The sequence below is a fragment of the Leptopilina boulardi genome, unplaced genomic scaffold (genome assembly GCF_019393585.1).
Source record: "Leptopilina boulardi isolate dan_hultmark-lab unplaced genomic scaffold, ZJU_Lbou_2.1 LbouV2_325, whole genome shotgun sequence".
In the NCBI taxonomy this organism is placed as follows: domain Eukaryota; kingdom Metazoa; phylum Arthropoda; class Insecta; order Hymenoptera; family Figitidae; genus Leptopilina; species Leptopilina boulardi.
Genome location: NW_026137891.1, coordinates 6,078,452 through 6,093,371, shown reverse-complemented (window position 1 = coordinate 6,093,371; position 14,920 = coordinate 6,078,452). Strand labels below are relative to the sequence as shown.

General features: G+C 29.1%; 2 protein-coding genes across 5 annotated transcripts in view; both read right to left on the bottom strand.

Moving 5' to 3' along the window:
• The window catches only part of LOC127284636 (uncharacterized), a 188,819-nt gene that overhangs the window by 74,287 nt on the left and 99,612 nt on the right, over nucleotides 1-14,920 (bottom strand). The window lies entirely within an intron of this gene.
• LOC127284632 (cadherin-related tumor suppressor) overlaps nucleotides 1-14,920 on the bottom strand; it is a 100,699-nt gene that overhangs the window by 27,496 nt on the left and 58,283 nt on the right. For both annotated transcript variants that reach the window (XM_051310173.1, XM_051310172.1), the window contains exons 2-3: nucleotides 6,994-7,338; nucleotides 2,199-2,435 (exon numbers count right to left, since the gene is read on the bottom strand). In XM_051310173.1, coding sequence (XP_051166130.1) covers nucleotides 2,199-2,435; nucleotides 6,994-7,338 — 582 coding nt within the window. The remainder of the gene's footprint in view (nucleotides 1-2,198; nucleotides 2,436-6,993; nucleotides 7,339-14,920) is intronic.

The window sequence follows — 14,920 nt, the reverse complement described above, 5'->3', positions numbered from 1 at the left end:
TAAATTCCAAACAATCATTAAATTTTACAGAATTTAAAATAATTTATCAAATAATTTTAGTTAATCTTTTTTTTTAAATAATTGAATTTTCAAAGATTTGACATACAGATTTTTGAAAATAAATTAAATAATTAAAATTCAAGTGTTTTTTAATTGAAATTTTCAGTGATTTCTGTTGCAGAAGAATTTATTAGAAATTACAGACAAAAATTGAACTTTAAAAATTTTTAATTTGAAAATTAATATTAAATTATCAATTTCAGTTGATTGAATTTCAAGTGATTATTTATTATTTTATTTTTTAATTTTATTTAATGTTAATTTTATTTTTAATTTAAAAATTAAGATAATTAAATTTGTGAAGAATTTCATTAAAATTATTGAAAATAATTAATTTAGAGAATAAATTTAGTTAAAAATTTGTTGCCACAAAAGTTTTGTTTCATTTTTCACTTTTTTCCTGATTTCCAGTCAGAAATTAAATTTTTTTTTCTTCACCTTAATGAAAATATTTTTTAAATTTTTCCAGAAGGATAAAATACCCTGACTTTTCCTGATTTCGCTGACCCGTGGTAACCCTATTTTTACACTGAAAAAAGACGTATTATTTTGTTTGAAAATTTTTGTAAAAAATGTAAAAAAAAGTCATATAATTCGAGGCCTGAAAAATTGATACAAAATCATATTTTTTTACACGTTTTTTGTGAAAATAAATGTTTTCATTAAAATAAACCTTCAATTTTTAGATATATTTACTAAAACTTAGGGTCTAGTCTTAATAATCTCGATCCTTAAACTGTAACATTATCTTTTAAACAAGTGAAACAGAGTCTTTCATTAAAAGATCCGTTGGAATGCATTTTTGGTCTTAAAAACTGATTTAAAGTCACGTGACTTAAATGCAAGGGTTTTCTTTTTTTTAAAGTAGTATATCTGCATCCATATTTATTTACGAGAGACCTGTCGTTTTGAAAAAGAAGAGCGGAACTTGGTCTCGATAATCGACCATTTGAACTCTATACTTAACGATTTTACAAGGACCGATTTTCGAAGAGAGCACCTTATTATTTCTCTGTTTCCATTTGATTTTGTCGACGCTTTTGCCAAACACATAGACAATATGTTTTTCTCTCTTTCACTTTCTCCCTCTCTCAGTAATAATCTTGGCGTGTATCGCCAAAGATTTCGAAGGGCATTTAGTTTGATGAAGGGTTCTATAAACGGCCTTCTGCCCCTGTTCCCTTGCCGGTTAGACTTGTTTGCACCCACTTTTTTTTATCTCTTCGTTTTTAAGCCTGTTACACGATTCAGGGATTAAGAAATCAGAAATGGGATTATCGAGTAGTTAGTCCTTTTAGACACCTCAAAACATATTCTAGTGACGAAAAAAAAAATTACCCTTCAAGTCCCGTTGCATTTTTGATTTTAATAATCCTTTCAAATATGATTGGATTAAAGAATAGTTTTAATGAGGCTTTGAAAAAAAAACAAAGTGGAAAAATATTGCGGTAAGGATAAATTAAAAAGAAATCAATCACTATGTCTGAGGGAATAATTTCTCTTTGGATAATAAATACTTGAGTGAATTTTTTTTTTTCAAAGTGTGTGTGTGAGAATTTGGCTTGTCTCGGAGAATTGAACTGGCATTAGAAACGTCTGTCGAGCTGCCATGCCGTCGATCAGAGTTAAAACCCTAAATTCTAGACCCGTGTTATTTTGAAACCAAAGAGGTGGTTTAATAGGTGAGCGCCCAGACTTTATACTTGCACTTTTATGCGCTTCTTCTTTTCAACGATCGTAAAAACCTGCGCGCATCGCTTCAAGACTATATCTTCTGGTAATTTATGCAGCTTCGATTTATACCAATTCGTTTTTCTTTTTTTTTTGTCGAATTAATTTTATATTATTCAGCCAGAGAAAAATAACAATACTTTTTAACGCATCTATATAAATAAAAAAAATGTATTTTTTTCATAAATTAGCATTAAAAACAGGATTTTTTTTAACTTGAAGATTGAGTATGTAGGTTTTTTTTTACACTTGGCGTGAAATGCGCCAAGTTTGATTTAAATAAATAAATATTTATACAAGTCCGAAGAGACTCAATTCCGTTGGACGGTCAACAAGGGATTTTACGCAGGTTTGGGGTCTTGGGGACCAATTAAACGACAAAATTAATCATTAAGAAAAGGACCAACCTGTTCGTAGTCGAGACTTGCTGTAAGCGTGAATACTCCGGTGTTTGGATTCAGGGAGAACACGTCGTTAGCCCAATCGGAAATCAAGGCGTAACTTAATTGACTGTTCAAACCATCGGCATCAGCGTCCGTTGCAATCACTTGACCAACGCGACTTCCTCTTGGCATATTTTCCGGTACATCAAAAGAATAGGCCATTGCTTGAAATACCGGTGCATTGTCATTTGTGTCAGTTACCTGAAAATAAAAGTTTATAATTAATTACAAAAATTCATTAACTAAATTTTTCATTTTTAATTTTAAAGAAATTAATTAGCTGTAAAATTTATTTCTTAGAATTTTCATTTTTTAGAATTTCTTTATATGGAATTTACATAAATAATCGAATTTTTATTTTTTTAAATTATAATTAAACAGAAATTTCATTTAATAAGATTTTTATATAACAAAATTGTTATTTAGACGAATTTTCATTCTAGAGACTTTTGATTTTGAGGAATTTGACAGAATTATTATTTACTCGAATTTACATTACTTTTCACTCTCTAAATCTGAATTACTCAAAAGTGAGTCACTAATTTAAATTAGTAAGAATTTTCTCTAATTCTTAGTCACTTTTTACTAAAACTTTAGTAAAAAAAAATTTAAACTACTAAATCAAATAGTAATTTTTTACTAAACGTTAGTAAAAATTTTTAATGTGAATTAGTAGCTCACTTTTCACTAATTCAAATTTAGAGAGCAAATCTGAATTAGTCCAAAAGTGACTAATTCAGATTTGCTCTCAACTGAGCCGATGCGTTTATTAAATGAAATAGTACCTAACAGTTTTTGACTAAATCTTATTAAAAAAATATTAATTGTTAGTAGAAAAAAATAACTCATTTAGTAAGGCTATTATTTCAATTACTGAACTTTAATAAATTAATTAGTAGTTTTCTACTATCAATTGGCCTTTTTGACTAAGAATTAGTTAAAACAGTTACTAATTCAATTATTAAATTAATTAGTAACCGTTATGACTAATTTTTAGTAAAAAATGACTAAAAATAAAAACTACTAATCACTTTAGTAAGACTACTAATCAATTTAGTAAAACTACTAATTAAATTAGTCAACTAGATTAAAATAATTAATAGTTTTCTACTATCAATTAATCATTATTGACTAAGATTAGTATAAAGTTGCTAATTAGATTATAAAATTAATTAATAACTATTTTTATTAATTTTTATCAAAAAATATCTAAAAAGGAAAAACTTTTAATTAGTAAACAATGATAAATTAATTAGTAGTTTTCTACTATTAATTATTCATTTTGGACTAAGAATTAGTTATTTTGAACTAAGAATTAGTTATTTTCGACTAAGAATTAGTAAAACAGTTACTAATTTGCTTAATAAATTAATTAGTAACCGTTTTGACTAATTTTTACACTCAAAAAAATAAGTAGTAGATTTGACTACTTTTTAACTATACCCTGTATAGTACAATAGGTCCTCAACTCAATTTTAAAAGTTGTATTAACTACTAAAAAGTAGTTAAAATAACTAAGAATGTAGTTGATATAATAAGATTTTGTAGTTAGTTTTAAATTCTAACTACATTTTTAAGTTAATTGTACTACTAATTTTTAACTTCTTAAGAAATAATGAAATTAACTACACAAACATTGTTATACTAACTAAGAAAGTAATTGTTTTAACTTCTTTTCACTTAACTACCCAAAGGTAGTTGAAGATTTCGGAAAAATTTTTTTCAGTGTAGTAAAAAAATGAATAAAAATGAGTATAAAACTGCCTGAATATGAAAAACTACCAATTCATTTATTATATTCAATCAGTAAACTTTAATAAATTATTTAGTAGTTTTCTGATATCAATTAGTCATTTTTTACTGAAAATTAGTCGAAATATTTTTTCTGACAAATGAAAATTCTGTACAATAAAAACTCGGCGTTTTAAGAATTTTGTTAAATGTAAATTCGAACAAATGAAATTTCGTTAAGAAAATAAATTCTTTCTATTACATTCTTTCTACTCTCTATATCTGAATTAGTTAAAATGTTTACTAATTTAAATTAGTGACTCACTTTTTGCTTCAGGTTTAGAATAAATTAAATTTTACTAATTGTTAGTAACAGTTACTAATAATTAGAAAAATTTTACTAATTCAGAAGCAAAAAGTGAGTCACTAATTCAAATTAGTAAACATTTTTACTAATTCAGATTCAGAGAGTGTAAAATAAACATTTTTTTAAGCTCAAAATGTATATAACCTACGGAAACTATTGTTGCAAGATATTCTTTTTTTGTAATGCCCGTTTTTCTCAGGAAAGAATTCATTCCAGAAAATTGTGTCCCGTGTGAATTTTATTCAACTATATAGAGAATATTCGGGATATTCATCAAAAGGAATGCTTTCTAGAAAAAGGCCGCGTGTGTGACATTGGGCTAAAGGAAACGAAAACGATGGGTCCAGTTTGATTGAGGTCTTTGGAAGACGCTGTCAAAAGAGGATAGGGAAGTTTCTGTGATAAAAAGTGCCGTGATGAAGGGCGGGGGAGAGAGGGAAAGAAGACGACGAGAAAGGGGTGGGGGGAGATTGGGAAAGAAGTTGAGGATGATGAAAAAGAAAAAAAAATGAGGATGAGGAGGAGGAAGAAGCAGCAAAGTGAGGAAGAAAAGGGTTGAAGAAGAGAGAAAGAGAGAGAGAAGAGATTCCGCAACTGTCGGCAAAGGTCCTCTTTCATGGACCCAAAGAGCAAACTATGATCGGACTGACATTCCTTTTGCCTTTAAGAGACCCCGGACAGATCGGCGCGGACAATGCTGGAGTGGATCTTAAAAGAATTCCAACCATTAAATGTCATAAAGAAAATTTTTGCGATTGTACTCCATGCCGCACTGAATTCGCTCGTTAAAAACCTTTGCAAGTTGGTTTTGTTTTTATCTGAAAAATTTTACAAATGCTTCTAATGAATTATTAGCTAACAAGCATCAAATTTTGTTTCACTGAAAAAATCTCTTTGAGTAGCGATACTCACTTTGAAACGCATCGAAAATCAAACTAATTGTTTTAATTTGAAACTATGCATTTTGAGAATAAAAAAAAATAATTTTTCTCCCGATGCTGCTTTAAAAGCGAAAGGAGAGAAACCATATTCGATAAATCAAAACCTTATTCAAAAACTTACATATAGATACTAAATATTTCCGTTATGAAAAAAAGAATCGTGAAAAAGTGCCATAAAGATTATCAGGTCAATTTCTTTATGGGAACGAAATTATTTTCTGTCCGTGCGATTAAAGGAGATTCTTTTTTTTTAGAGAGAGAGAGAGTAGGGGCTGTGAGATAAAAGGGCTGATTGTTCGGTGATACTGCGGGAGTTTGCGACGAGTTTAATCGACCCACGCGGGATCAACAGTGCCTTCAGGGGCTGAAAGGTCATCCGCGACTTCCTGCTCTATCCGTATTGCCTATTACTCAATGCGATTTTCACGGTACAGAATCGGCCGTATAGTTTCGCGTTTAGCACGAAAAGCTCCAGGTCACGAAGTTGTGACGTTCTGACGCGGATAGATATGCCAGTCTTCGTGCCTCTCTCATTTTTGATCGATTTTATTATGAATTATTATAACACACTCTTGGGAAAGGTTCATACCGTTTGCATTACACTAAATAAATAGATATAAATGATAAATATGTGACGCTCCACGAGAGAAGAAACAAAATTTTAGGTTATTGTGATTTTTGATGTAAAAATACTCACAGAGAATCAACTCTTAAGGGCAGGTCAAAGTGGGGATACTTTTTACAATTTCCATGTAAGCAGTAACTTTGACATCCCCTTAATACAACACATTTATGTTTGTCTTATATTCAAAAAATTCAAAAACTAATTTTGATTTTACCTGATTAAAAAGTAACTATTTTATCAAGGTAAAATCACTAAAATTTTGTTTAAGGTCCCTTTTCTCTTGAAGCGTCACATATAAATAAATAAAAATTGTTTTTTTCAAAATTGAAACTTGAAAATAAAAGCATTATATATATATACAGAAGCGGATTATCGAAAAGGTTAAGGTCAGGTTGAAGTGAATTTCTCTTGCGGAAAAAGAGACAGAGAGAAAGAGACTGGTTTAACATATATTATTACTCATGCAATAAGATTGGATATATGTTTTAAGTAGGTCTTGTACTTGATCTCACATCGAAAGGTAGTGCCGCTCATATATATATGAGTAGAGAAAATAACGTTGTGATCGCTAATGCTAAAGATATCTCAAGCTGATAAGCGAAACCAATCATAAATCAGACTTAGTGTTTCCGTTTGCTAAAATTGACTCTCAATAGAAATTGTGTGACATCAAAAGAGTGTAACAAATTGTCCCCAATCAATGATTCTGAATAAAGAGATCTCTTTGAAAGTCAAAACAATTTTATACATATCATATATATCAGAAATTCAAATCTTAAATAAAGGATCATTTTTTTGATTGGTCACCTGAATATATAAATTTCAAGCTATATGTACAGCGAAAAATAAAATTTATTTTATTCAAATAATCTGGTACTGAACTATTATCAAAAATAATTTATTAGTATCAAATAATTTTTATATCAACTAATTTTTATTTGAACCAAGTAAACTGCACTCAAACCAGTAATCCCTGTATTTGTTGCATCAAGTAACCAATTATTTTGAATGAAATAAATTTTTTTCAGTCTATTAAATATTAATTCCACTTATTGATTTTGTTTCTATTTCATACAAAAGTAAAAAAAAACTCACCACAATTGTTAAGGTGATATCGGTGTGTTGTACTCCATCGTCAGCGCGAGCTCGAAGAACATATTTATCTTTTGTTTCTCTATCCAATGCTTCCGCCAAACGAAGTTGACCAGTTGTTGGATCGAGTTTAAACGGTGTATTTTGCAATAAATTATCATTTTCTGTATTTTCATTTTTTGGATTTGATACCAAAGTGTAAGTCAATGTTCCAATTGAATCGGGATCATGAGCTTTTAACACAGTGACAATTGTATTTGGCGGTGCTTCTTCAGAAACTTCAAATTTCCAAGGCTCTGTACCCCAAGTTGGTGCCACATCATTCTTGTCCAGTACTGTTACACGCACCTGTGAAAAAATTTTAAAAAATCCAATTAAATTCATTAAAAGACAATTCGAAAATAAAATTTTTGTAAAATGTTGGTTGTCACCGCAGGATTCAAAGAAACGAAACGGGAAAAATGCGAAATAGTTGTAAATCTCCGTAGCTAATCGTTATGTTATGGAGGGGTCTAAGAACCTGAAATAGTCAAGAGGACATTTTTTTTCCCTCTGATCCGAAGCTTAGATTAGAAACTCTTTTTCCTTGTTCATATTTTCAACCCCAGGTCGTATTTTAATCATGTTTATGTATATAATATACAACATATGACACTGGTCTTATCATAATTGTTTTTCAGATAGGATATGGTCCTTTTTTCAATTTTCATAAGAAAGTCCATTAAAAAACAACGTATCTTTTCTTTACTATTTCCCTTAAGAGATATTGGAAAGTTCGACAAAATTATGGTGACAAAGGTATTTAATTTTTACTTAAAAAAAAGGTTTTTATTCTCAAATAAAATTAACATTTTATTTGTTCACAGTTTTTCCTTTCTACAGTTTTTTTATACCTAAAAAAGATACAAATACAATTTTTTATAGGATATTGTCTGGGAATTTTATAGATGAAAATATATTTTCTATAGACACTAAAAATGATTTAATATGTGATAAATTTTTTGCGGTATGACAATTTGTATGACAAGCTCAACCAATCTTTTTTTATGACAGGACACAAAACCAGTTATTCAACCGGTAGGAGTAATTTTTTTTTTCCTTACTAAGTGCTCCTTATAGTTTAACGCTTATTATAAACGATCATAGAAGAAATTAGTAAGGCTTTTCATTAAAAAGAGGAAATTTTAAAATTGTATAAAAATAAAAATATATTGCAGTTTTTTTTCATGAACATTTCTGGGGGATTTATAGAAAGAAATGTAGTTTTATATTGAATCCAGTTCGGCACAGCATGTTAAGAATTCTTTCGAAACGAAAAAACGAAAGAAACTAACCTTCCCGCGTGTGTGTCTACCTTTTTCAGATATACCCTAAGCGGAACATTCCAATAAAGTTGCCCACGTAATCCTAATAGACAGGCCTATTTAAAAATAGCAAATCTAATAAATAAAAAGGGGGAAATAATTACCTATTCTGTTACAATTTTTATTAAGAATGATTATGATTTTAGACCTCCAAATTTGAGAATTCGGGGTGAAGTTAAATTTATTTGTATATTGATGTATTAATTTCAGAATGAATTCTGAAAAGGAGGATTCATCGACCTGGATCGTTTCTAACTTTTATCGTACGAAGGAATCAGAATCAAACAACAGGTATAACCCACAAACTGTCAGAGAAAGCATTGGGTTGTGAATACCATCTCTCTCGATTCACGATCCTCGCACACAGGTGGAGGACTTATATATATACAGTATATGCATTCTAAACCTGAAAGGAAGATGGTCGATCTTATTCATCGAGTCTGGTGCCTGATTTCCCATTCGAATTATCAAACCAAAAACTGGCACACAAAAAAGAATGAAAAAAAACGACCACCAGGGTTGGATAAAGATGGCGCTATACGAATCTCTTCTGTTCGAACACACACATACAGATTGTATTTTCTTCCAACAGTCATACAATGACATGCCACTTTCAAAATGTATCGATAAAGTCAGAAAAAAAATACATAACAAATCTGATGCTTTGATCAATCTTTTTTTTATACCCTTATCTTATCGGAAGAAAGATTCCTATTCAATAAATGTTCGTTTGTCAATAATCAAACTTGTTTGTGGCGTAAAGATTTTCTAAGGATTAGGTAATTTTAAATAAAAATTGTCACCGTTTATTAATTTTATTTCGACGTCAAGAGTTAGCGATACTAGCGCCGTTTTTAGGGAATAGTGCGCTGCAACTAAAGTGAATATAAAGGAGACGCATTAAAATCCCCGAAAGTTCATATAACTGAAATTCCAATCCACAGAAATTTAATTTTACAAAATTTCAGTTAAACAGAAGTATAAGGTAACAGATTTTTAGTTTCACAAAATTTTCATCTAATAGAAATAGAATTTAACAGAATTCTCACCCAATTAAATTTTCATTTAAAAGAATATGAGTGTAGCAGAATTTTGGTCAAGCAGAAGTTTCGAATAGCAGACCTTCTATTGGACAGAACTTCGTTTGGGCAGAATTTTCATCTAACAGAATTATCATTTAACAAAAATTTCATCTAATAGAATTCTCATTTGACAGAATATGATTTTTGCAGAACTTTCATTGAACAGAACAAAGCCATTGTTGAAAAGCATATTCTGTTTTATTCAATGAAAGTTTTGCAACATTCATATTCTGTTAAATGAGAATTCTATCAGGTGAGATTTTTGTTAAATGATAATTCTGTTAGATGAAAATTTTTGCCCAAACAAAGTTCTGTCCAATAGAAGGTCTGCTATTCGAAACTTCTGCTTGAGTAAAATTCTGCTACACTCATATTCTTTTAAATGAAAATTTAATTGGGTGAGAATTCTGTTAAATTCTATTTCTGTGTTGGATGAAAATTCTGTGAAACTAAAAATCTGCTATACCTAATACTTCTGTTTAACGGAAATTCTGTCGATTGGAATTTCTGTTATATGAACTTTCGGGGATTTTCATGCATTTCGAATACTAAGAATGTATTATAGTGCCTTTTAAATTGAGTTTATGTGCATTTTTATAGAAGGTTATTTTGTGCCGTGTTGACGGGTTAATAATTAAAAATATATACTTTGTAGAATTATTATGCCTTTAGCAGAAATGCTGTTGATTCAATAGCATATTTTTCTCAATGTAGAATCGAAAATAATAGAAGATTACTGTTTCGAAATTTTTACTACAGATGCGCAGTTTCGATAACCCAACAAGTCGAAATAGAATTGAAAATCAGTGACAATAACAAAAAGAATCTGCTAAAATGATTCTCGGTATTGTTTTCCAGACACGACACCTGTTCAAAGAAATTATTATTCATTTTCTCTTGTGTCACTTGAGTCTGCGAGAGGACAATATAGCCACAAATGTATTGACACATACTTTACTCATTCCTTTCAGCAAAGAGAGAGAGAGAATTGATGCAAAATGCAAGAAACATTCTAATCACTATGTGCTACCTTGTGATAATGGAATTTGTGATGGTCACTATATTGTATGTATTCCGTATAGCGAAGACGTGACTGTGAATTCAATAAAGTGCATATAAACTCGACTTTACATCGAAAAATGAACTTTCTCACGATTCATTCCAAAGTCAATGTCCATAGCGCTACCAACCACGTGAACTCGTTGAACCGATCTATCATGCCGTCCAAGGCCACATTATTCTCGAAGATTATGCCAGGAACTCAATGCTGCTAAGATTCCTCAGAGTACATATATATTTGTATCATCAGAAGGGAAAAAAATTGTCGATTTATTACACTCAACCTACTACAATTTGCAATTTTTTAGACCATAAATTCTCATATATTTTCAAAAATAAATAAATTTTCGAAAAATCAATCCTAATTTTCCTATGGGGCATATAATTTTCTATTAATTTCCTAGAGGACAATTTATGAAGTGTAAAAAATGAGAAAAAATATTCTGGGTGTGTTTCTTTATTAGAATATTATTTTGTGTGAAATTTGTATTGGGTATATAACGAACAAGTTTCAGAGGGTCGCACGGTGTCTTCTCCCAACCATATTTGTGAACAACTTATGATCCCCGGAATGATTATAATTTAAAAATCTAAAGAGCCACCGTTCACCAATTAATGATACCAAAGACATTCCATAATCACAGCATTTGATTGCACCATGTTGACAATTTTTTTTTCGTCATTTTTTAAACCACATTATTTTGGTTGTTATTATTATATATATTCAACTTTGTGTATAATAATCCGAATACTTTTGAATATATATGTTTCTGCATATTTTTATATGAGAAGAAGAAGAAGAAGAAGCGAGATATTAAATTGCAACTTTGTATAACGAAGATTATAAGTGTAGTTTTTAAAGCCTAATGAATATCTGTTTTCTTTCCAATTAAGTCTTTTTCACATTTAGGCGTATTTAAAGAGATAATAATGACCCTCACATACATATAGCAATGATCAAAGAATTTAAAGGGATTATGTTTACAATTTTTAGTATAGTAAAAATTAAAACCTGTAAAATGATTTTTTAGGTGCATTTTTTTTAAATAAGTGAAAAATGGCAAAATTGTTCAATCAAAATGTCAAAAGTTTTTTATTTTTCTATTTTATTGTATATAGAAAAAAAAATTTGTTTCATTCAAATAATCGATTACTTGACTATTATCAACTCTCTAAAGAATTAGTAAATTTTTTAACTAATTTAAATTAGTGACTTACTTTCTGTTTTTGAATTAGTAAAATTTAACATAGTAGAAAAATTTGTTGTACCATCGAACTAGTAAAATTTAACTACAAAAGCGAAAAGTGAGTCTCTAATTCAAATTATTTAAAATTTTTATACTAATTCTTTAGAGAGAAATAAATATTTATTTGTATTAAATATTATTTGAGTCTATTAAATGGTACTTAATACAGTATTTAATACGATTAAATGGTACTTAATACAGAAATTATTGGTTCAAATACTGTTTATTTAATTAAAATAAAAATTATTTATAAATATTTATTTTATAGTAAAATAACCAATTATTTAACTTAAAATTTTTTTCTATAATAAAATAAGAAAAAAATGTTGACATTTTGATTGAACACTTTTGCCATATTTATATAAGAAAGTGTTTCAAAATTTCATGACGCGTTTCTTTTTTTTATATATAAAAATTTCTATATGATCGATTCGAATATACATTTTGATATATTGAGAAGAAATAAAACCTTGGCATATTTTTTTAAAAAGGCGCTGGGATGGAGACGCGGTACAAATTGACAAATCCCTGACATCCTTCCTATATTGGACATTTGACCCGACTTTTGTGGTCACAATGCATTTCGCACAAACGACCCGTTCTTTATAATTTAATACTCTCGTATCCTGCCGTACCAGAAAAACCATATAGTGTATATGTGACCACGATGAGAACTTAAGGGGCTTCCTTGTGGCGGTATCAACGCTTTTTTCAAATTACACATCCTTACTATATATACGGGGCAAAAAAAATCATATTTCATTTTTTTTAATATATTGTAAACTAATTTTAAAAATTTCTTTTCAACGTTTTTTAAAACTTTTTTTAAAACTATTTGAAACTTAATTTTTAAATATAGTAAACAACTACTGTTAATTCCGACTTTTCTGACACGATTAATATAAATAATTACATGCACTTAATATTGTATAACGGAATGAACGTAAAAATTGATGTCTAAATTGCACAAATATGAAACTTCATGCTTATCAATTTTATAACTCAACTAAAATTATACACTTTTTTTTGCTTATTTGAAGATTAAGATTCCAACAACTGTACCAGTTTTCCTGAACGTTATCATTAAACTGCAATTCCTTTGAGGATTATTACTCGCCTCAGGGTGTTACTCTCCTATTGAGTAAAAAGGTTTTGCCATCCCATATATATATATATTTTATCATTTGAGTTGCAATTTTCCGCATTAACTATTTTTCAAATCACTCAAAATACTAAAACGATGCCAATTTTGCAGCTAAAAGCAAAATTTCAAGATTATATATTTACCATATTTAAATCATGTTTATGGCGACAGTAAAAATCAACAAAAGTTTTAACAATATAACTGTGATTAAAACGGTATAATTGAAACTAAAGATCGATTTTTTTCAACATATATTGTGAAACATTTGAGTATGTAAAAAAAGGGTATATTATTTTGACACGAAATTTTTCGTAACCGATTATTTGAATCAAATAAATATTAATATTAGTTACAATTTACACATATAGTATTAATATCAAAAAATATTGCAGATTAAATTAATATAAAACATTTAAATAATCCATTTTTTCCATTAGGTAATTAATTTTTTAAACATCTATTTTGGTATTAAAAAAATCACAATTTACAAGTGATAACAATAAAATTTTGTGTCAAAATAATACCGACCCTAAAAAAAAAAAAAAAAATACGGCGTTACGTAATTTATGAGGAACAATTATTATTAAATTTCGGTGCTGGAAAAAAAATGGAATATAATTGCAGGAGGGAAAAGAGTATAAAGTTAAAAGCGAGCTATTAGTCTCGTGAGTCCGAAGTGGCCTATATGGTGGTATACACCAAAGTCTCGACCCCTCATAGAGAAAAAAAGGGGGGGTTAGTCCCGTGAGGGGGTGGGGTGGGACATGAGAGGAGAGACAGGTCGAAGGAATGGAATATATATATATATATATATATATGAAAGAATGGGACTCTCCTGCATGACCCAAAGAAATCCCCCGCTGGGCGATCCGATCCGCTGATCCCCGACCGCGAGCACTCTCGAAAACGTCCTCGCCGCGAATATACAGCGCGGCCATACCTATTTGTCCTATTATATCATTTTTTATTGTCATTATTGTTCCCTTTGTTCTTTTGTCGCTTTGAGTCGCTGTTCTCTTTTGCTCGCAAAAAAAAAAATAAATAAAAATAATAATCGAAAAAATTCCATATACCCCACTTCAATTTTCTCCCCTAGTTACGTAAATTGCACCCATTTTTTTCTATGATTAATTAATGGGACAATGAAGAAACAATGATATATCAAATTATTGCGATATAAGAAAAATAAACAGAGGAATTAAATGTTAAAAGTATGCTTCAAATAGAAAATATAATTAAGGGTATGTAAAAGTTTGTGATACTCGGGACAACTTTTAGATGCCCTTAATTTATTAAGATTTAATTTTCTATGATTAATTTAATGACATGATGAAAAAACAATGAAATAAACTTATTGTGACAACTTTAACATGCCCTTAATTTATTAAAATTTAATTTTTTATATTAATTATTGACACGATGAAAAAACAATGAAATTATTACGACATAAAAAAATAGATAATTAAAAATTAAAAGAATGATCTAAATAGAAAATGTAATTAAGGGCATGTAAAAGTTTGTAATACTTGTGTCAACTTTGATATGCCCTTAATATACTTTTTAAAACAAATTCTATATAAAAATTTAAGCGTACCCGGTTTTAAAAATTTCGAACACTTCTGGAACAAAAACAAACAAAAGTAAAAATTAAAATAAAATGACAAAAAGCTTCTAATTTTTTAGTTCGCGAATGTTGATGACGTTTAAACAGGTCAAGACACGAATTATAACTGCGATTTAATTATCTTTGAGATTTTAATGACCTTCAGCTTACGGTATAACCATTGTACTTAAATGTAAACATTCAGCTCGAGATGCGCGCAGGTATAAAATTCCAAAATCACTTCGACGCATATAACTTGTTAATCAATTAAATTTAAATATTATTTCATTTATAATATAAAATTATATTTCATATTTTTCGAAAAATCAATAATTCAGAAAGACTTTCTTTTTAAATTATTTTAAAAGCTGCGAATCGCAACTGTTATTATAGTACAGAACTTAAAACGAGCAATATAGGAAAGAGAAAAC